The sequence below is a fragment of the Octopus sinensis genome, linkage group LG15, assembly GCF_006345805.1.
Source record: "Octopus sinensis linkage group LG15, ASM634580v1, whole genome shotgun sequence".
Classification (NCBI taxonomy): domain Eukaryota; kingdom Metazoa; phylum Mollusca; class Cephalopoda; order Octopoda; family Octopodidae; genus Octopus; species Octopus sinensis.
Window position 1 is genome coordinate 25,994,275 of NC_043011.1, and position 23,742 is coordinate 26,018,016.

Genomic DNA, 23,742 nt, shown 5'->3' on the forward strand with positions numbered 1-23,742 from the left:
GTTTTTACTCCACTCTAAACGCTTTGCAATGTTTGTTTTTGTAACTTGAAGGTATGCCCTGACGTTCCTAAAATATCTTCTCTTGTTTTCCAACAAAAGCAGCTTTGAAACTCCTACACTGCACGATACCTGTGTCCATTTCACTAACCTACTCTAACCTCTCTTTACCGAGTGTAAAGCCATCTCTCTCAAGACTGCACTTCCTCATTCAAGGAGGTCTTGTCTTGCAAAATATTTGGTGACCTCACTTGTACTGAGGCTATATAAAAAGCACTCAGTACCCTCTGTGAAGTGGTTAGCATTAGGAAGGGCATCCAGCCATAGAAACCATGCCAAAGCAAACATTGGAGCTTTGTGCAGTCCTCTAGTGTGATGGCTCCTGTCAAACCATCCAGTCCATACCAGCATGGAAACAGATGTTAAGCAATGATAATAATGATGATCATACATACATAAATATATGTGTATGTGTGTGTGTGTGTGTGTATGTATATATGTATGTATGTATGTATGTATGTATGTATGTATGTATGTATGTATGTATGTATGTATGTATGTATGTATGTATGTATATATATATCAGAGACTATGTTAAAGAACAACATTCTTCTGTTTTGAGGGTTGTAGAACCTAGAAATGTACTGGAAATTATTTTAGGTAATAGAGCTTGTGTTTAAGAGTACATTTGTCAAAACATTTTATCACCACAATGTACTCTTGTCACTAAAATCATGGTACACACAAACAGAAAAGCAGACATTGAATTTTAATGGTATATATATATATATATATATATATATATATATATATATATATATATATATATATATGGTTGCCTTCATTTCTTTTATTTAGAGGAAACTAGAGGAAACTGACATGTGTGATGCTTATATAGCTATAGGGTGAGTGTTTATGTGTCTGTGTATGTGTATGTGTATATGTATGCGTGTGTGTGTGTGGTGCGTGCGTGTGTGTGTGTGTGTGTGTGGTGTGTGTGTGTGTGTGTGGTGTGTGTGTGTGTGTGCGTGCGTGTGTGTGTGTGTGCCTTCTGTGTACATCAGATTTTTATATACAAACACACTCAGACACATGGAACAGTTCTGATATAAGAAGAGAGAGACTTGGAAGAGATGACAACAAAGATGAGGATGGTGATGAAGAAGATGGTGATGGTGATGATGATGATGATGTTGATAATTGTGGTGATGGTGGTTGTGGTGGTGACAATGATGATGACAATGACAAAAAGGACAACTATGATGATGACTATAATGAAGATGATGGTGGTGGCAATGATGGCAGTGATAGTGGTGGTGGTGATGGCGGTGGCAGTGGTGGTGGTAATGGTAGTGGTAGTGGTGGTGGTGGTGGTCCTCATGGTACTGATGTAAACAAAGGAGGAGGAGGGGAAGAGGAGGAATGGAAAGAAAGAAAGAAAGAAAGAAAGAAAGAAAGAAAGAATGAAAAAAGACAGAAAGTCTATAGGAACATATGATTATTATTGCTGAATCTTTCCTTACTCCCCACCACCACCACCGCACCGTCTCCATCCCCTTACGTATTTGGCATCGGCACAGATAGAAATGGTATGGAAAATTCTGTGAGAAACAACAACAACAACAACAATAACACTTTCTTTATCAAATTAGTAATAATACAATAATGATAATAATAATAATAATAATAATAATAATAATAATAATAATAATAATAATATTAACAATAATCCAAAGCATTGCCCTAGATTGAAACATGGGTGGTTTGTGATAGAGAAATTCTTGGTGTTGTTGCTCATGTTCTTGCTAATGTTGTTGGTTGATGTTGTTGTTGTTATTGCTGTTACAGTTGTATTGACTGCTACAGTTTGTAGTTGTTGTTGTTGTTGTTGTTCGACTAATTAGTACAGCTAAATGCTGTATTTCTGTTAGTGGAATTGATTTTTACCAATTGTGTCTGTTGAGGCTGATACTGATGATACCTGACTGTCATCTGTGCTGGTCGATAAATCTCAGTAGCAGCAACGGCAGCATCAACGGCGGCAGCAGCAGCAGCAGCAGCAACAACAACAACAGCAGAAACAGTAGAGACAGTAGCAAGAAATAACAACACATGTAACACTCTGTCACCCAGCGCCACACACACAGGATGCAGAAGAGATAACAGCAGCAGCAGCAGCAGCAGCAGCAGAAATGGAAGCAATCACACAACAGCAGCAGCAGCAGCTCTATTAACAGCAGTATAAGTATTACCAGTGGAAGCAGCAAGCGATGGCTACGTTAGCAGCAGCGGTATTAACAACAGCAGCAGCGGTATTAACAACGGCAGCAGCAGCGGTATTAACAACGACAGCAGCGGAGGTATTAACAGCAGTACAAATAGCTCTTTGAGATTTTGGCACAAGATCAGCAATTTCAGGAGGGAGGGGGTTCTACTTATTACACTGATCCCTGTACTTGACTGGTACCTTATTTCACCAACCTTCGAAAGGATGAAGGACAAAACTGAAAGACAAAATCCCAGTGGGATTTGAACTCAGAACGTAGAAAGGACTGCAACACAACAGCACAAATAATTTTTTCTACTATAGGCACAAGGCCTGAAAGTTTGAAGGAGGGGGCTAGTTGATTACAGCATTCAACTGGTACTTATTTCATTGGCCCCGAAAGGATGAAGGGCAAAGTTGACCACAGTGGGATTTGAACATAAAGACATGAAATGCCACTAAGCATTTTGCCCAGCATACTAACAATTCTGCCAGCTCACCACCCTAATAATAGTAATAATAATAATAATAATAATAATAATAATAATAATAATAATAATAATAATGATAATAATAATAACAACAACAACAACAACAACAACAATAATAATAATAATAATAATAATAATAATAATAATAATAATAATAATAACAATAACAATAATAATAATAAATGCCCTGATGCAGTACCAGGCAGTGGCTCTCATGGCTTCTGATCTTAACTGATTGGAAGTGTTATCATAATAATAATAATAATAATAAACATTGTGTACAGTGCTCAGGTGCACTACAACTCATCGAAAGTGTATATATAATCAGGTGTAGTTTCGACGGATTTCGGAAAGCATGAGGGCCTTAAAGGATGCAGTGTCATGGCAGTCAACAACTGACGCAGGCAGTTTATTCCATGCTTCAGCAACTCTGAGTGTGAAGAAATGTTTCCGAAAGTCATGGGAGCTGTGTTGTTTTCGTCTTGGTATAAAAGATGGGCTACAGCAAATATTCTGCTCAATACCACAGATTTGCTTGTCAATTGTTTGACCTTAACCAGTTGAGCATGTCCCTTAGTGGCTGACGATATGTGCATCTCTGATCACAAGCAGAAGTAGGGGGGAGCATCATAGCCATGTGTTGAGAGGGTTTCTTTGGGGTTTGAATAGTTCACCTCTGGAAACATGGGTGGTTCTTTCAACATTCTTAAACAACCCTTATTCAGGGACCGTTTGAGCGGGATGTGCTACTCAACCTGAAGAAAATTCTAACTGGGCCCCACCTGCAAGGTCATGTGCTGTTTATCTTGATATGAGATCACCATGTCACGCACACATGGTTGTGATGCATGTGCCTAGTGTACCCTTATCAGACAGGTAGTCATGATGGGTACACTGGGCTTCGTATATTTTACCCCAGTGTCACTTTGATGGCATGAACTGCTCTCTCACTCAATAATAATAATAATAATAATAACAATAATAATAATAATAATAATAATAATAATAATAATAATAATAATAATAATAATATAATAATAATAAAATAATAATAATAATAATAATAATAACAATAACTATAATAATAATAATAATAATAATAATAATAATAATAATAATAATAATAATAATAACAATAATAATAATAATTATCCTTTATACTATCAGCCCAAGGCCTGAAATTTGGTGGGAGGGAACCGGTTGATTATTCTTTTCTTTTATTCTTTTCTTTGTTTCAGTCTTTTGTTTCACTTGAACAATTCTTTGTAAGCCTAGTATTTATTCTATAGGTTTTTTTTTTGCTGAACTGCTAAGTTATGAGGATGTAAACACACCAACATTGGTTGTCAAGCAATGGCCGGGGGGCAAACACAGACACACAAATACACACACATACACACACACACGCACACATGCACACACATATACAATGGGCTTCTTTCAGTTTCCGTCTCCCAAATCCACTAACAAGGCTTTGGTCAGCCCAAGGCTATAGTAGAAGACACTTGCCCAAGGTGCCATGTAGTGGGACTGAACCCGGAACTATGTGCTTGGTAAGCAAGCTACTTACCACACAGCCACTCCCAGTACTCCCCAAAGGATGAATGGCAAAGTCGACCCTGGCGGAATTTTAAACCAGAACATAAAGACATATGAAATAATGCTAAGCACTTTGCCCATTATGCTAACAATTCTGCCAGCTCACCGCCTTGAACAGGAGCGGTATTTCATCTGCCGTTACGTTCTGAGTTCAAATGCCGCCAAGGTCGACTTTGCCTTTCATCCTTTTGGGGTCGATGCAATTGACTTAATCCCTTTGTTTGTCTGCACACCTGCAATTTTAGTGGAAGGACAAGTCATTTTCATCTGTACATCAAACCCTGTACTTTAATGGTACTTATTGAATCAACTCCAAAAGTATGAAAGGCAGAGTCAACTTCAGTGGAATTTGAACTCAGATTGAGACCCAAAACAGCTTTTCAGGTTTGTTCAATCCAGTCAAACCATGCAATCCATGCCAACATGTAAAAAAAAAACAGACGTTAAATGATGATGAGGATGATGAGAATGATTTCAATGATGGTGGTGGTGGGGATGATGAATATGATGATGATGATGATTGTAAAGAGCCAAAACAGTAAATTATATTAGCGACAATAGCGACAGCTATATTAATGGTTTGTAATTTAGGCACAAGACCAGCAATTTTGAGAGTAAAAGGGTTTGTTAGCACCATCAACCCCAGTGCTTTCTGGTGTTTTATTTTCTAAATCCTCAGAGAATGAAAGGCAAAGCTGACCTTGGTAGGATTTGAACTCAAAGCATAAAAGAGACAGGAATAATGCTTGAAAGCAATTTACTTTGACACACTAATAATTCTGCTAAAGCAGTTACAACATCATCAACAACAACAACAACAGTAGTTAAAATATATTATTAACAATATGGCCATGTGGTAAGTAGCTTGCTTACGAACCACGTGGTTCCAGGTTCAGTCCCATTGCATGGCACCTTGGCACCTTGGGCAAGTGTCTTCTACGATAGCTTCGGGCCGACCAAAGCCTTGTGAGTGGATTTGGTAAACAGAAACTGAAAGAAGCCCATAAAAAAATGTATATATATAGATATAAATGTATGTGTGTATATATGTTTGTGTGTCTGTGTTTGTCCCTCCAACATCGCTTGACAACCGATGCTGGTGTATTTACGTTCCCGTAACTTAGTGGTTTGGCAAAAGAGACCGATAGAATAAGTACTAGGCTTGCAAAGAATAAGTCCTGGGGTCGATTTGCTCGACTAAAGGCAGTGCTCCAGCATGGCCACAGTCAAATGACTGAAACAAGTAAAAGAGTAAAAGAATATGATCACACTAGTGAGCCTTTATGATTCAACTCATTAAGCTCAACTGGTGCTTATTTTACCACCCACAAAAGGATGAAAGGCAACCTTGGCAGTATTTCAACTCAACATAAAGACCCTGCTTCGGTCATATGACCATGGGATTGCACCTAGAAAGCTCCCCTTTGAGGTCAAGCAAGGTTGTCTATGAAAGACCAGCAGTCGCCCATGCATACCAGCCTCCCCTCTCCGCACCACTGATGTTATCCAAGGGAAAGGCAAAGGCCGATACAGCTTGGCACCAGTGATGTCACAACTCATTTCTCCAGCTGAGTGTATGCATCTGTCCCCACTCTATTGCTTGACAAGCGATGTCAGTATGTCTACGTCCCTGTAACCTAGCGGTTCAGCAAAAGAGACCAACAGAATAAGTACCAGGCTTACAAAGAATAAATCCTGGGGCTGATTTGCTCGACTAAAGGCGGTGCTCCAGCATGGCCGCAATCAAATGACTGAAACAAGTAAAAGTGTAAAAGAATATTTGGCAAAATATTTAGCATCATTTCGTCCATCATTATGTTATGAGTTCAAATTCCACCGAAGTCAACTTTGCCTTCCATCATTTTGGGCTCAATAAAATAGGTACCAGTTGAGCACTGGTGTTGATGTAATCAACTTAACCCCTCTCCTGACCTTGCTGGCCTTGTGCCAAAATTTGAAACCAATATATTTTATTAGTAATAAAGGTGGCAAGCTGGCCAAATGGTTAGCATGCCAGGTAAAATGCTTAGCAGCATTTCATCTGTCTTTACGTTCTGAGTTCAAATGCTGCTGAGTATGATTTTGCCTTTCAGCCTTTAGGAGTCAATAAAATAATCATCAGGTAGGGGGGTTCTGAAAGAGCTCTCAGGGAGTAGTGTTCCTGCCTTCCTGAGCTAGTTTTCCACAATGTTGCTTAAAAATTGTGGTAGAGGCTTTGGTCTCAGGACCACTCATATCTAGAAACTGAGGTTGGGTCTAAGCAAGGGCATGCTCCCCACAGAAAATCCAGCTCCAAAAATGCCTCATGATAACAAAAGAGAATAGGTACCAGCCATCCCAAAGGTTGGGGTGGTCTGCATCTGCCTGCCTCAGTTGTTATAGCATTGAGGTAGATCCAGCCACCCCCTGTTAACAGGGACAAAACCCGGATTTAAAACACAGGATGATGATGATGAAGAAGCCTGGAGTTGATGTAATTAACTAACCCCACTCCCCATAAATTGCTGGCCTTGTGCCAAAATTTGAAACCAATACAATACAATAAATACCAGATAAATATGGGGTTACTTTGAAAATTGTTGACTTTGTGTCAAAATTAGAAAGAATTATTTAGGTTTTTTATGTTCTGAGTTCAAATATCACCAAGGTTAACTCTGCCTTTCATCTTTCTAGGGATAACATGATAAAGTACCAGTCAAGTGTTTGGTTGATTATAACCAACTAACCCCCTCCCCAACCCAAATTGCTCACTTTGTGCCTATATTAGAAACACAGATTTTTGGGGGTTTCACACACCAGATCCAATATTTTTGAAAATTTCTACACAGAAATAGCTTTCCATGCTAATAATGAATATCATAATCATTTTGTGGCGAAATTAAAAATGAAGAAGTTATGAAGCTTTAAAAATTAAAAATTTTTCAGAATTTCAGCCAATCAAATGCAGCCATTTTCAACACTCCAGAAGTTGAGTTTACCCAATATTCCCATAGCAACATATTGATTTCAGATTATGGCACAAGGCCTATAATTTTGGGAGAGGTTACAAGTTGATTACATTGACCCCAGTGTTCAGCTGGTACTTAATTTATCGACCCCAAAAGGATGAAAGGCAAAGTCAACCTCAGCAGAATTTGAACTCGGAACATAAAAATGGATAAAATACCACTAAGCATTTTGCCCAGCATGCTAACAATTCCGCCAGCTTGCCACCTTAGTTCCCATACCAACAGAATGAACCAGTGAATACATTGAAACAAAACAAGTTAAACCAGAATGGAGAAGCAAGAATTTGAAAATAATTAGCAAGTTTGAGGGGGTACATTTGGAAAAGTGGGGATGATACTGTGAGCCATTACCAGCAGAGCAATATAATACTGAGGAACTGAGGTCGTTGCCAGTACTGCCTGACTGGCCCTCATGCCGGTGGCATGTAAAAAGCACCCACTACACTCTCGGAGTGGTTGGCGTTAGGAAGGGTATCCAGCTATAGAAACTCTGCCAAATCAAGATTGGAGCCTGGTGCAGCCATCTGGTTTGCCAAGCGTTAGGAAGGGCATCCAGCTATAGAAACTCTGCCAAATCAAGACTGGAGCCTGGTGCAGCCATCTGGTTCGCCAGCCCTCAGTGAAAATCGTTCAACTCATGCTAGCATGGAAAGCGGACGTTAAACGATGATGATGATGATGAACTGACTTTGTCATTGAAAACACAAAATGAATGTTTCCATAGTTATTGACAGTGCTCAATATCACTGCAAGATGATAGGCTGGAATGAATTCATGTTTGCATAGAAAGGCTTGAAAGCAGAACTCTGCAACTAACGAGTGTAGCTGTGTTATTTATTGCTGGGTGAAAGAACCAATGGCTGTACATTACAATTTGTTAATTGGAACCAATTGACATAAACGCTTTCATGGTATGAGGTACTTGGAAGTGGCCACTTGGATGCTGGTGATTTGGCACAGCTGACTAGTCACTGAACCTGTTTTGGCAACATTTGGGGGGGGGGGGCATTGAAGGCAAATATACACATACATGCATGCATGTGAAGAAATATACATATATAGATCAAGAAAGACAGAGAGAGAAAGAAAAAGGAGAGAGAGAGAGAGGAGGAGGGAAGAAAAGGAGAAAGAAACATTACAATTTATAAACTGAAACCAGGCATGACTGTGTGGTAAGCAGTTTGCTTCCTAACCACATAGTTCCGGGTTCAGTCCCACTGCATGGCACCATGGGCTAATGTTTTCCACTTAGCCTCAGGCTGACCAAAGCCTTGTGATTTGGTAGACAGGAACTGAAAGAAGCATGTGTGTCTTTGTGTCAGTGTTTGTACCCCATCACCATTTGATAACCAGTGTTGGTGTATTTATGTCACTGACACTTAGCAGTTCAGCAAAATATTCCAATAGAATAAGTACCAGACTTTAAAAAAATTACTTGGTTGCACATTCTTGAGGCCTCAACATGTTATTTATAAATAGTACAAAAATCTTCAAAATTTCAGCATTTGCTCTAACTCCTGACTAAAATATATACCATCAACTCGCTTTACACTTTTACTCTTTTACTTGTTTCAGTCATTTGACTGCGGCCATGCTAGAATACCACCTTTAGTTGAGCAAATAGACCCCAGGACTTATTCTTTGTAAGCCTAGTACTTATTCTATCGGTCTCATTTGCTGAACCGCTAAGTTACAGGGAAGTAAATACACCAGCATCGGTTGTCAAGTGATGTTGGGGGGACAAACACAGACACACAAACACACACATACACACACACACACACACACACACCACACACACACACACATATATATATATATATATATACACACACACACATATATAATGGGCTTCTTTCAGTTTCCGTCTACCAAATCCATCCACAAGACTTTGGTTGGCCCGAAGCTATAGTAGAAGACACTTGCGCAAGGTGCCATGGAATGGGACTGAACCCGGAATCATGTGCTTGGTAAGCAAGCTACTTACCACACAGCCACTCCTACTGGAAATTTTTATTCTGAGCCTCATTTAGAAGTCTACTGGGTGATGTTTTAATGATGGGTTTCTCAAAGCCTGTCATCTTTATTTTGTATTTCTTGTGTGACATGCAAAGTGTCTCATGAATTGTTTCTATGATGAGAAGTGGTTCTTGTGTGTTTGGATGCTGGTCTTGTTTTTTTTTTGTGGGGGGTGGGTTTCAGATTTTTTTGCTGTAATTGCATTTGTTCATTTGTTCCTGTTGGCGTAGTTGTAGATTTTTCTGTTATTTTTGTTGTTGTTGTTGTTGTGATTGTGGTGTTGATGGTGATGGTTTCACCCTAACAAAACCTTCCTGTGATCGCTCTTTGCTTTAACCCCACCATAAGATGTCGAGAACCAGAAAGATCTGAGACAAAGATTGTGAAACAATCTCTGGGGCCTGCTATTGGTGCTACCTTTGCTGTTGTCTGCTGCCCACAAAACTCTTCTGCTTTCCTTCCAGCTTTTACTATCAAATATGTTGCATTTCCGTTTTCCACATGTGTAGCAACTGAAATTTAGGTCTATTTCCTCCTTGTTTATCCTTGATGAAGTTGGGCAAGGAAGCACTATCTTTTGTAACATATTTCATCTACTGTTTTCCCTTTTCTCAGAACTGACTCAAACTGAATCACTTCCTTTTTCCAACAACATTAGCAAATATTATATAGTTTATGATACTGTTTGATTTCTCTCTATTGGTGCACTAATTGAGACCACTTACTACTTCTTGTAGGTTAATACCATATCTTAGTGCTTCGTTAGCACTCGTTGCTGAAGACAAAATGATTTTACTCTGACTATCGAGTTAGTTATAACAGTTGATTCTTTGGAAACAGTCTCTGGGTCCTCTTGTTATTCCCCACCACTCTCTTTCCCCTTCTCTTTTTCCTTCCTTTTCTGGGAAAAAAATTACTGAAGTGGATCTTACTCCCACATGAATAGCATATGAGCATCAGATTGACCACCTCCTCTGCTCCCGCAAAAGGTACACCTCTGGAATATCATTGTGATTTTCAGAGTTATTAGAACTTGCAGGTCACACCTAACCAGATGTTGCATGCCACTTCTCTACTTGTCACCTGTCCTTACTGCCACACAAAAGTGACAAAGAACCATGTGTCAATATCAAATATCCTTGTGATTTTTGAAATTTTCAGAACTTGCAGGTCATACCTAACCAGATGCTGTATGCACCTCTCTGCTTGTCACCTGTCCTTACTGCCACACTAAAGTAACAAAAAATCATGTCTCAATATCGATACCAGTATCTCTGACCATAACTACTGTTTCATCTCCTCATATAGTGCAGCCTGTGAGTGGGTGTGGTACACCAGCACTGCCTAATTTTCACCTTGCTCTTCATCTAAAAAGACCAAGCATCCAGTTCCATATACGCTCCTCTAGTAAATGGAGCACATATCATGTCACACATTGGTCAGAGCTTCTAACTCTTCCATTGCACCTTCTGCCTCTAGCCCAGATGAATTCCTTAGGAAAGGAGGTACTGGTTTTTGTCACTCAAGTTTCCTTTTCTTTGAGCTAGCTCAAATCAAGTTGCACCTCTTTTCCACAAGTTAGAAAATATTTTGAGCTTTTTTATTTAAATTATTTTTACTCTCCAATCTTTTTTTTTTATGTCCTCTATTGTGCAGGTATATGTGCCATACTTTTATGAGTCTGAATAACAGTTTGGCATGCTTGTTTATGTTAGAACAACCATTGCTCCTGGAAGCACTTCTAACTGTCACTACTGAGTCAGCCATTTTGCAATGTATAAATTTTGCAAAATCAAAAGAAAAAAAAAAGAGTTTAAGCAGTATCAAAATGTGCAATAACAGACATATCCTCCACTCCAAGTAATGAAGATAGACGTCCAATTGTTCCAAAGTCTCTTGTTAACAAAATGAAATAATAAAAAAAAGAGCCTTATTTCCATTAAGTAAACTACGACAAATCCAATTTTCTCTGGAACTCTGTTATAGATGTCACCTCAGTACAAACAGCAATGGCAGTAACAAAAATAACAACAATAAGTAAATAAATAATAATAAATAATAATAATAATAATAAAAATAATAATAATAATAATAATAATAAGAAGAAGAAGAAGAAGAAGAAGAATGATAATAATAATAATAATAATAATAATAATAATAATAATAATAATAATAAAAAAAGAAGAAGAAGAAGAAGAAGAAGAAGAATGATAATAATAATAATAATAATAATAATAATAATAATAATAATAATAATAATAATTCAGTACAGAATGTTACAGGATCTATCAGGATGTACGTACGTATGCACATATGCACATACGCACATATGCACATATATACATACATACATACATACATACATACATACATACATACGTACGTAAATATATATAACAAAAGGTAGCAGAAATGTAATACCGTGCATTACTACATGGAAAAACTTGAAAAATACAAATAAATACAGATGATACCATCATCATTATCTTCATCAACATGATCATTTAAAGTCCATTTCACATGCTGACATGGGTTGGACAGCTTGACAGGAGCTGGCAATGCCAGGAACCACACAAGACTCCATTGTCTGTTTTGACATGGTTTCTATTGCTGAATGCTCTTCCTAATGCCAACCAGTTTACAGAGTGTTCTGGATGCTTTTTTTTCACATGGCTGCGGCACCGTCACTGAGAGGATCACCAAATACTTTGCAAGACAAAAACTTTTCAACTGGGAGTAGGGAATAGCATTGGTGGAAGGGGAGCTTTGTGACAGTTGAAAGATTAAAGGTATAGGTCAGTGGTTCTCAACCATTTTTTTCTTATGGGCCCCTTTGATTCCCATTTTACTTGAATGGACCTCCATAGCCATTCGATGTTTGAAAAGTCCTATTGTATTTTTATAGTCAAATATTATTAAGAGCTATATAAAAGTTGTTAAAATATTTTGTGTGTTGTGGATGTATAACCATTATATTTTCATAAACTTTACTGGTCTGAAGCACAATTTTTTTGTGGCTCATGAAAAATAACCATGGGTCCCCAATTTACTATTTTGCATCTGTTGACCCCCAAAAATCTTATATGGACCCCGGTTGAGAACCCCCAGTATAGGTGAGCAGAAATAGGTATCTTGCTGTAGAGTAGACACATGGATATCCTAGTTGGAAAAGAAACAAGAGTGAATTAGAGAGTAAAATAAAGAGAGCAGGTGAAGTAAGAGAGTAAGATAAAGAGAACAACAGTAAGAGAGATGGTGGTGAAGATGTGTTGGGACATGTCCTCGAAGGTCATTATAGGGATGGGGTTAGAAGAAGTGAGGTGACAGAGGTTTGGACTGGGTGAACGGAAAGGATAGAGATGACTGTAGCAAATGGTAGCGAGAAATATAGAAGCAGCTCAGTGGGGGTAGATATGTTAGGGCATTGAGGGTGATAGCAGATAAACGAGGTGTAAAGGATGAAGAACAGCACTAAGGAGAGAAGGTACAGAAAGGAGATGATTGGTGGAGACAGTAGGCAGGGGAAGACAATGGGAAATGGAAGTGTTTGGGGGTGGGGTAGAGAAAGGTAACTGAGAAAGCAGAGGGATGAAGCAAGTGCCTATTCTGCACTCAGGTGAGAGAAGTGATGGATGTCCTAGTTTAAAAGCAGCAGACACACAAATGTTCCAAAATCCTTTGTTAACAAAATGAAACAGAAAAATTACTCTTGCTATAAAGTAAACCACAATAAATCCAATTGTTCTAGAAAAAAACATCCACAAGTCTGCAATACCCAAATTGATTTTCATCAATGCAAACAGTTACCTAAAGAATATCATAACACTTCCATAGCACTAGTTCTCGGTAGAAAGTTAACATAGAAGTCCTATCAAATTGCTCAACTAATAAAATGCAGTAAGTATCAGACAAATTTCAGACACCAGGATCCCAGTCTTGATCTTTGCATGCCCCACAACTGCAGATCCATTAAAGAGACAACCAGTGGAAAAACATGCCTCATAAATGTAATAACGTCCACTGGCTGTTCAAAGAATCTCTGCTATTAGACATAATCTCAGCAAGTGTCTGCACATCTTCATGGCACATCAACCATAGCTACTGATGGCACCAGACATATCACTTGACAAGTGGGTTATGCCTTTTCCACGAAAAGATGCTCAAACACAGTCAATTGGAAACTCAAACAATTTATTAGTCATTTATTAAAGTCCTTTTTTTGTTTCATAATGAATACAAAAAGAGTTACATCCAATTTTTTGCTGTGGACAGATGTAATCTCTGAAGAGAATTCCAATCGGGCACAAAACCATTCAGGACAATCTGTCTTTTTCTGTCCACTGAGAAATTCGACTTTTATTTATATGTGTGCAATATATTTGAGTACACTTTGTAAGTTCTGTAGTAGATAAATAAGGACAGCAAATTAACTAATCACCATCACTGCTACAAATAGTATATGCAGTTCTGTGTCAATAAAGTAGCCTTTGAGTCAACAGTACATAACTTTCTACCTCTAGTGACCTCTTTTGATTGACATATTTATTTTGACGGTATGTAAGATGTTCTTTGTTTCCAAACATTTGTCTCAAAAGTCACCCAATGTCATCTATGCAAAGTTGTGAGTGGATTTGGGAGACAGAAACTCAGAGAATCCCTTTCATCATCATCATCATCGTTTAACATCCGCTTTCCATGCTAGCATGGGTTGGACGGTTCAAGTGGGGTCTGGGAAGCCAGAAGGCTGCACCAGGCCCAGTCTGATCTGGCAGCATTTCTACAGCTGGATGCCCTTCCTAATGCCAACCACTCCGTGAGTGTAGTGGGTGCTTTTTACGTGCCACCGGCACATTATATATATATATATATTGTGATATCATATATATATATATATTGCGAGATCATGGGTTCGACTTCCAGGACTGGGTGTTGCATTGTGTTCACGCTGTTCTGCCATCATTTCATCATCTGGTATGTGACACACAGTTCACCTGTATAGGTAACATCGATTTGATGGAGGGAGTGAGCTCTTGTGTACACAAACATTTGATCACTATAAACAAATCATCTGTGGTTGTTCAGCAAGAAATTGCTGAACCCATCATACATTGTCTAATGACAGGAGAGTCTATAACATATATATATATATATATATATATATATATCCTGTTGAGACCATTAAGAAACAATTATGAACTTGAAATTTACAGCTATTATACCTACTACCGACAAAACACCACCACATGGATTCTGTTGAGACCAGTAAGAAACAATTATGAACTTTTCTATTACACTTAACTTTTTAAAATATTTTTGATAAGGTTCGTTTTTTCAAGAACCAAAACATGTAAAATTTCTAAGAAAATTAAAATTTATTTAATATAGTGGCGTTTTCAAACTTCTTTTTTACAAATATATACTCACTCGTATATGATCTACACTTATTATAAATATATATATATATATATATATATATATATATATATTATATATATATATATATATATATATATATATATATATATATATATAATATATATATATATATGTATATATATTTATATGTATATATGTATATATACATACATATACATGTGTGTGTGTGTCTTTGTGTCTGTGCTTGTCCCCCACCACTGCTTGACAACTGGTATTAATATGTTTATATCCCTGTAACTTAGCAGTTCAGCAAAAGACACTGATAAAATAAGTACTAGGCTTAAAAAAATAAGTCTTAATATCAATTTGTTTGACTAAAACCCTTGAAGGCGATGCACTCAATTTGTTTGACTAAAACTCTTGAAGGCGATGCACCAGCATGGCCACAATCAAATGACTGAAACAAGTAAAAGATTAAAAAAAAAAAAGATTAAGTGTTTTCCACTATAGCCAAGGTGCTTTTGCAATATTTTGTAATGTACTGCTAGATTTGTTTTAGACATTATATGCTTTAATGCACTACCAACTTTGTTTTTTATCCTGAATATTCTCTGCTGAAATTGGAGTGCATCTAAAATACCCATGTGTCTTTTGTGCCATCAAATATGACAAATGAATTTTGCCGTGAACCTCAGGTTTTTGAAAGGTTTGTTCACTCGATAAATTAATTTTTATTAAATAACTACAAACTGATTTTCTCAGTTGTATCAATCACCTGAAAGATATATGTAACTGAGTAATTATACATCAACATTGTTTAACATCCACTTTTCTATGCTTACATGAGTTAGAATCTGTTAAGGCAGATTTTCAACAGCTGGATGCCCTTCTTGACACAACCCTAACCTGTTTCCAAGTAAGGTAATATTTCTCCATGGCTAGACGTGTTTTCTTTTCATGGAAAACAGGAAATGAACAACCAAGCTTGTATGATGGTAATGCTCATTTACAATCATCATGTGATGTCAAAACAAGGGTGCACATAAACACACACAAATACACATGCAGAAGCATAAATATGTATATATATATATATATATATATATATATATATATATATATATATGTATGTAATATATATATATGTATATATATATGTATATATATATATATATAGATAAGAAAGTTTGTTTGAGAAAGCACGTGGGTGAATATATAAGAAAATAGTAAAGAGTGAAAAAACGACAGAAGCTTAAATGTTAAAGAATATATATATTTGCGTCAAAATGTCTGGAGAATATTGGAAAAAATTTTTTTCCCCTCCTTATAATGACATAATTTTATAATTTTTAAAGAAAGACCGGTTTCGCAGTTAGCTCTTCAAATTTCTTGTGACTTAATGTTTATCTTTACTAGCGTTATCCTTGTATTTTTGCTAATATATATATATATATATATATATATATGTATATATATATGTATATAATATATGTATATATATATATATATGTATGTATATATATATATATATATATATATATATATATATATAATATATATATATATATATAGTGTGTGTGTGTGGTGTGTGTGTGTGTGTGTATATATATATATGTATATATATATATATATATATATGTATATATATATATATGTGTGTGTGTGTATATATATATATATATATGTATATATATATATATGTATATATGTATATATATATATATGTATATATATATATGATATATATATATATACATATATATATATATATATAAAATATTATTAGAGACAAAACCACTATTTTGCAAAACAAACAAGGAAAGACTTAATCAATACATAAAATTTTAATAAATAGTCAAAAAAACCGCCACTACAATTGTTTCTTGTCTTGATCGACAATCTTCAGGTGGACTTCCAATAAGTCAGTTTCAAATTATGAAGTTTGAAACTGACTTATTGGAAGTCCACCTGAAGATTGTCGATCAAGACAAGAAACAATTGTAGTGGCGGTTTTTTTGACTATTTATTAAAATTTTATGTATTGATTAAGTCTTTCCTTGTTTGTTTTGCAAAATAGTGGTTTTGTCTCTAATAATATTTTATAATATTTTACTATAAAATTGGATTTAATCCTAAATCTGATTTTTTCCCTGTAAATTTGGATTTATTCCCTAATATTTATTATATATATATATATATATATATATACACACACATACATATATGTATATATATATTTGTATGTATGAATATGTGTGATATTAGTAAGGGCATCCTGTCATAGAAAATGAAGCCTAATGCAGCCCCTGGCCTTGACAGCTCAGATACAACTGTCCAACCAATACCAGCATGGAAAACAGACGTTAAATGATGATGATGATGATGCCGATGACAATGATGACAACGACGACGACCACGATGATGATGATGATGATGATGATGATGATGATGATGATACATTCTCCTACTGGTGCAGACATGGTTGTGTGGTAAGAAACTTGTTTCCTGACCACATGATTCCAGGTTCAGTTCCATTGTATGGCACCTTGGGCAAGTGTCTTGTACTATAGCTTCGGACCGACCAAAGCCTTGTAAGTGGCTTTGGTAGACAGAAATTGAAAGAAGCCCATCATATATTTATATATATATCTAAATATTTATGTGTGTGTGTCTGTGTCTGTGTTTGTCCCATCCCACCACCACCATCACTTGACAACTGATGTTGGTGTGTTTACATCCCCATAACTTAATGGTTTGGCAAAAGAAACCGATAGAATAAGTACTTGGCTTACAAAAAATAAGTCCTGGGGTCAATTTCTTTGACTAAAAAAACCCTTCAAAGTGATGCTTCAGCATGGGCACAGTCAAATGACTGAAACAAGTAAAAGAATAAAACAAGATATATATAGGCGCAGGAGTGCCTGTGTGGTAAGTAGCTTGCTAACCAACTACATGGTTCCGGGTTCAGTCCCACTGCGCGGCATCTTGGGCAAGTGTCTTCTGCTATAGCCCCAGGCCAACCAATGCCTTGTGAGTAGATTTGGTAGACGGAAACTGAAAGAAGCCTGTCGTATATATGTATATATATATATATATATATATATATATATATATATGTATGTGTGTGTGTGTTTGTCCCCCTAGCATTGCTTGACAACCGATGCTGGTGTGTTTATGTCCCCATCACTTAGCGGTTCGGCAAAAGGGACCGATAGAATAAGTACTGGGCTTACAAGGAATAAGTCCCGGGGTCGATTTGCTCGACTAAAGGGGTTGCTCCAGCATGGCCGCAGTCAAATGACTGAAACAAGTAAAAGAGTAAAAGAGTATATATATATATATATATACATATATATATATATATATATATATATATATATATATATATATATATACACATATAAATTTGACATGGGCAATTCTTTCTTGTCTTCGGATTCACAGTCAAACGGCTGGGTGGAATTGCATGAAAAGTTACACAGATGTGAAGAATGATCCGGTGGTGTTGCTGGGTTTTGCCTTTTTTTCATAGCTCCCGTGGTTACCAAGATAATCTACTATAATAATACTCTTGTGTTTATGAATGAGAAAGGAAAGGAAGGGGTGATAGAGGAATAAGGAATGAAGGGGTGATGTCATACTTGGTCGTAGGATGATGAAAATTGTACGCTGAAAAAAATTAATCAAACAGCGTTTCAACTCTGTGTGAATATATGTGCGTGTATGTAAAAATGGGGGTATGTGAATGTGTATGTATGTGTGTGTGCGTGTTTGTGTGTGCGTGTGTGTGTGTGTGCATGTGCACGCAATGGAAGTGGGATGATTCATCTTCGTTCACTTAGTATTTGGGTTTATTTTTTGATTTGGTTGAATCTTGGTTGGTTTTTTTGTTGGTTAGTTATTTTTAGCGTTTGACAGATAAAAGTCATTCTAAAATTGTTTTTTAACATAAGCATGCCCAAACAAGTCGAAAGCCTACACAGAGCAGGTTTTACAGCCATATCATCCAAACCGAGTAGGTGAAACCAGGCTTAGCTGCTAGTATATGTATGTATGTATGTATGTATGTATGTATGTATGTATGTATGTATGTATGTGTATGTGTGTATGTATGTGTATGTGTGTATGTATATATATATGTATATGTGTATATATATGTGTGTGCGTGTATGTGTGTGTATGTGTGTGTATATGTATATGCATAAATGTATGTATGTATGTATGTATAGAATATGAGGGGTTTAGTTCACTGGTAATCTAAACGTACAAGTACACTGTGTAAATGCTATAATTGGTCATCCGTTAAGTTCCTAATTCACAGTTGAGACTGGAGCTAGGGAGCCATAGTAGACTTCCGAATTAGAGGAAAAAGGATGACAAAACCAAAGCAGGACATGCATCTCAGGTAATTTAGAATATTTAAGTAGAGTAAGGTGAATTTGAAGTAATTAATTAGTAAATTAGTTAGTCAATTAATCAATTAATTAATTATTGGATGTCCTACAGCTGTTTCTGGGATATCCCAAGTGATAGGTTAGCATCACCATACACAGGGTATTCCGTCATCAGAGACAAGGTGAGTAGGTAGGAAAGTTCTAGAGAATTCACAATGTTTAAAGGAATAAAATAGTTGATAGAAGAATAAAGAGTCAAAACAGTAGATAGAAGAATACAGATAGGAGAATAAAGTTCACAGCTCATCTTCTTCCACATGGACCATTTTCATGTTAGCCAACCACTTAATCTATTCCTTCAATATGAATGCAGTATTCAAAATACTGCCTGGATTTACCTGGAATTATACTTAAGGACCTATACCTTTATGGAAGTACAAACCAGCCTCCTTACCCTCTTCAAGAAGATGAGCTGTGAATTTTATTCTCCTGTTTGTATTCTTCAATCTACTGTCTTACTCTTTATTCTTCAATCTACTGTCTTACTCTTTATTCTTCAATCTACTGTTTTACTCTTTATTCTTCAATCTACTGTCTTACTCTTTATTCTTCAATCTACTGTCTTACTCTTTATTCTTCAATCTACTGCCTTACTCTTTATTCTTCAATCTACTGTCTTACTCTTTATTCTTCAATCTACTGTCTTACTCTTTATTCTTCAATCTACTGTCTTACTCTTTATTCTTCAATCTACTGTCTTACTCTTTATTCTTCTATCTACTATTTTATTCTTTTATATACTTTGAATTCTCTGTCTAGAATTTACCTACATACTCACCTTGTCTCTGATGATGGAATACCCAGTGATTGGCGATGCTAACCTATCACTTGGGATATCCCAGAAACAGCTGTAAGACATCCAATAATTAATTAATTGCTTCAAATTCATCATACTCTAATTAAATATTCTAAATGACTTGAGGCACTCATCCTGCCTTGGTTTTGTTATCATTTTTCCTCTAACATATATATATACAAATATATATATATATATATATATATATATATATATATATATATATATATATATATATATATATATATATATATACATACACACTAAAATATATATATATACAAAAATTTTTAATATTCAGATTTTTTTTAAATATGCTGGGCCACTGGTTTTAATTGATTAATATCAATTTCTACCCTTATTTAATTATATATATATATAAATATATATATATATATATAAATTAAAGACTATTTGCCAACATAATGTGACAGTCCTGGACGGGATGAATATTACTGTTGTTTAGCCCCAGGAAACAATGTTTCCAGCTCGCTATATGACACAATATCTGTGTCCTTATATTTTTAAACAGAGGAGCTCAGCACCCCTATCTAGCACAATGCAACATCTGTGGACCGATTTCTGGGTTATTGCCCTTTATGAGCACAGAGTAGCTGCTTGACCAGATGGCACTGCTGGATTCCCATTTGAAAATTTATAATTTTCAAAGTGACACACGTTCATTGATCTACTAAATAAAAACATTATTATTTCTAAATCTACTATCATTATATATATAAATAAATAATGATGCAATATTTCTAAATCTCTCTCTCTATATATATATCCTTTTTGTATCTCTCCCTAGACACAACTAATATATATATATATACACACACACATATGACAGGCTTGTTTCAGTTTCCATCTACCAAATCCCCTCACAAGCCATAGGTTGGCCCAGATCTATAATAGAAAACACTTATCCAAAGTGCCAACTCAAGACCACGTTACTTGGAAGCAAGCTTTTAACAACACAACTTACAGACCCCAAGTAGAATCTTTATAGCCCACTCAAAGAAACAGCAACCAAAGCACTCTCAAATCACACTTAACCATCTTTAAAAAAAAAAGAGGGACACATGAAACAATGTAGACCTAACTAAACAAATAGACTGAATGTCATTGGCCGGAAAGACTTTGATCGCATTTTTGTTCGGCTAAATTATCATGGCAACAGATTGTGTAGTTGCATCATAGAAGTTATAACACACCACCTCTGGATTCTCTAGTACAAAAAAAAGAAAGAAAAAGAAAAGAAAAGAAATGGACCTACATACTTTACTTCAGTTTCAGGCTGACGATAAAGGACAATTTCAGTTGCTGATTTGCCCTTTGAACTAAACTGGTATTTAGGCACCGATTGAATAACAGTCTGAACATTTATATTCATAGTTTCTTTAATGTACTCTTTAAGAACTGCCGCTATTTCAATAATCAGCTGTCTCTGTGGTACACGTCTGCGATATTCACCAAGATCTTCTGTTGGGATTCGAATAATTTTAAGTTTATCTCGATAAATAGATTTGGCCATGAATTTCGCAGCTAGAAGCTTGGTAATTTCTGTATAAGTTTTTCTAGAATAGACAATAGATTGCGCTCTTTCAACTGGTACATGTGACATTTTTGATGTTTGTATAATAAGTTCCTTCACACCAGGAACAACAGTTTCAAATATTTCACTTTCTTCTTCGTGTAATTTTGCTAGTGTAGATTTTCTTGATGATAATTTACGAGAACATTGAGGGAGAGGCTGTTTATAATAGCTAACGTCACTGCTGGAACAGTCTCCCATCTCTTTCCTGTTGTTACCAAAAGAATCATCCTCTAGCTGTAATTTGGCTTGTTTTATGGCCACTCGTTGGTATTGTTGGACTTCATCACCAGTTTCGCTACCAGAAGCAAGTGATGGGTGCGGTCTGCGTACTAGTTGGTTTTGTATTTTATCATCCCAATCACTATCAGAAGGAAGGGAAAGCTGTTTGATTGAATGTTGGTTTTGCCTTTTATCATCAGCTTCACTTTCAGAACTGCAGAGGTTAAGCTGTTTGCTGCTTTTCTCAGCGGAGATGGGCTGTTCTTTCTCATTGGTTTCTATAGCTTCTTTCTTCTTAAAAATTATTAAAGGCATCCGAGTTGAGAGACGTGGCCGGCGTAGAAGTATTTTACTCATGTCTAACAGCTTTGTAAGGAGTGACACGCTCACAAGCTGAAATGTTGAGAGAGCATGAATTAAATATAATCAAAGTTTTCTTGTTAAGTAATAAACATGTTAGTAAAAAGTATTATGTATTATTTATGAAAATATTAGCAAATTATGTATTTTGACTAGATTTACTGCTTTCTTTCCTTCACACCACATGACAATATCCAGCTTGTTTGCAACTTGAATGGGAAAGAATCCTTGACACAATGGTAAATCTGCAACCACCTCCCAATAGCAGTCCTTGTCTTATGCTATGTTAGAAATAAAAAAAAGCCCTTAAGAGTTACGTCTGAAATGAGTTTGATCATAGGTCTCCTAGATTTGAAGTTTACCTTGGGCTAAACGACAACAACATCAAAAGGGTTGCTCCATAACAATCCTATACTTCTACTCACAACATTGATTCCACAAGCTCATCACTACCACACTCCTTTATTCGTTGATATATATATATATATATATATATATATTAAAGAACTTTGGAAGTCCGCTTATAACCTGAATTTGCTTTTTATAAAATTATCTCTGATACTTCATGAGTGTAGCCTCACCCACTAAGATGTTTGGAGAACTCATATGTGTTTTAGCTGATGAGTATGGGACACTTGTATTTGCTGCAATATTTGCAGCTTTTAATAAAGCCTGTCTTTGTATGAAACAATTGTACTAAAAAACTAATCCATTCTTGTTGCTTTTTTCTCGTTTTTTTCACATTATTGTATGGTTAATACCATATAGTTTTCTGGTGCATCTAAGTTAAGTACCGCATTCACGTGAATTCATTAGAACTGACTTGAATCTTAATTGCTTTTACTATATATATATATATATATATATATATATATATATATATACACACACACATATACATGCATACATACATATATATGTATGTATATATGTATGTATGTATGTATATATGTATGTATGTATAAATTAAAGGTAGAACAGAAAGAACATAATGAATGGAAACCAACAAAACACAACATGCAGAAAAATAAACGATAGTATGACAAACGACAAACAGGACAAAAACAAGATACACGGATCATTTGCAGCTGATTAGCTCATCAGTTGGAGTCAGTTATGTCCTTGTAGTTTCGACCCCTTATCTCCAATACTACTCAAATCAAGTTGGTGCCAGGGACTTAAGCTAAAAGCATTAAACCTCTGGGAAAGGCAAACGAATGTATACAAGAACGAAAGCAGGAACAGAGACAAAAATGAGAAAGCTAGAAATATACACATATGACAGAATGCCTTTTGGCTATGCAATAGAAGGAAAAAAAATGTTTTTACATATGCAAATACAAATAAGTAAATAACAGAAAGGGTCTTTCAACTATTGGACAAACGTAATGTTATACAAGTGCAACAGAAAAAGAATTATACATATACAATGGACAAATGAAGGTCTCAGACATGTGCCCACTAAATGGAGCTTGCATGTCCGAGACTATCATTTATGAAGCCACTGCAGACTCTATATCCACTAAGGACATGGTTTTGATGAAGAAATACATGGGCCTT

General features: G+C 36.0%; 1 protein-coding gene across 1 annotated transcript in view; it reads right to left on the minus strand.

Annotated features, from left to right (window-relative positions):
• Positions 1-21,801, minus strand: part of LOC118766417 — a 52,984-nt gene extending 31,183 nt beyond the window's left edge. The window contains exon 1 of the mRNA XM_036509814.1: positions 21,287-21,801. Within this exon, the coding sequence (XP_036365707.1) occupies positions 21,287-21,801 (515 nt within the window). The remainder of the gene's footprint in view (positions 1-21,286) is intronic.
• Positions 21,802-23,742: the final 1,941 nt, after the last annotated feature.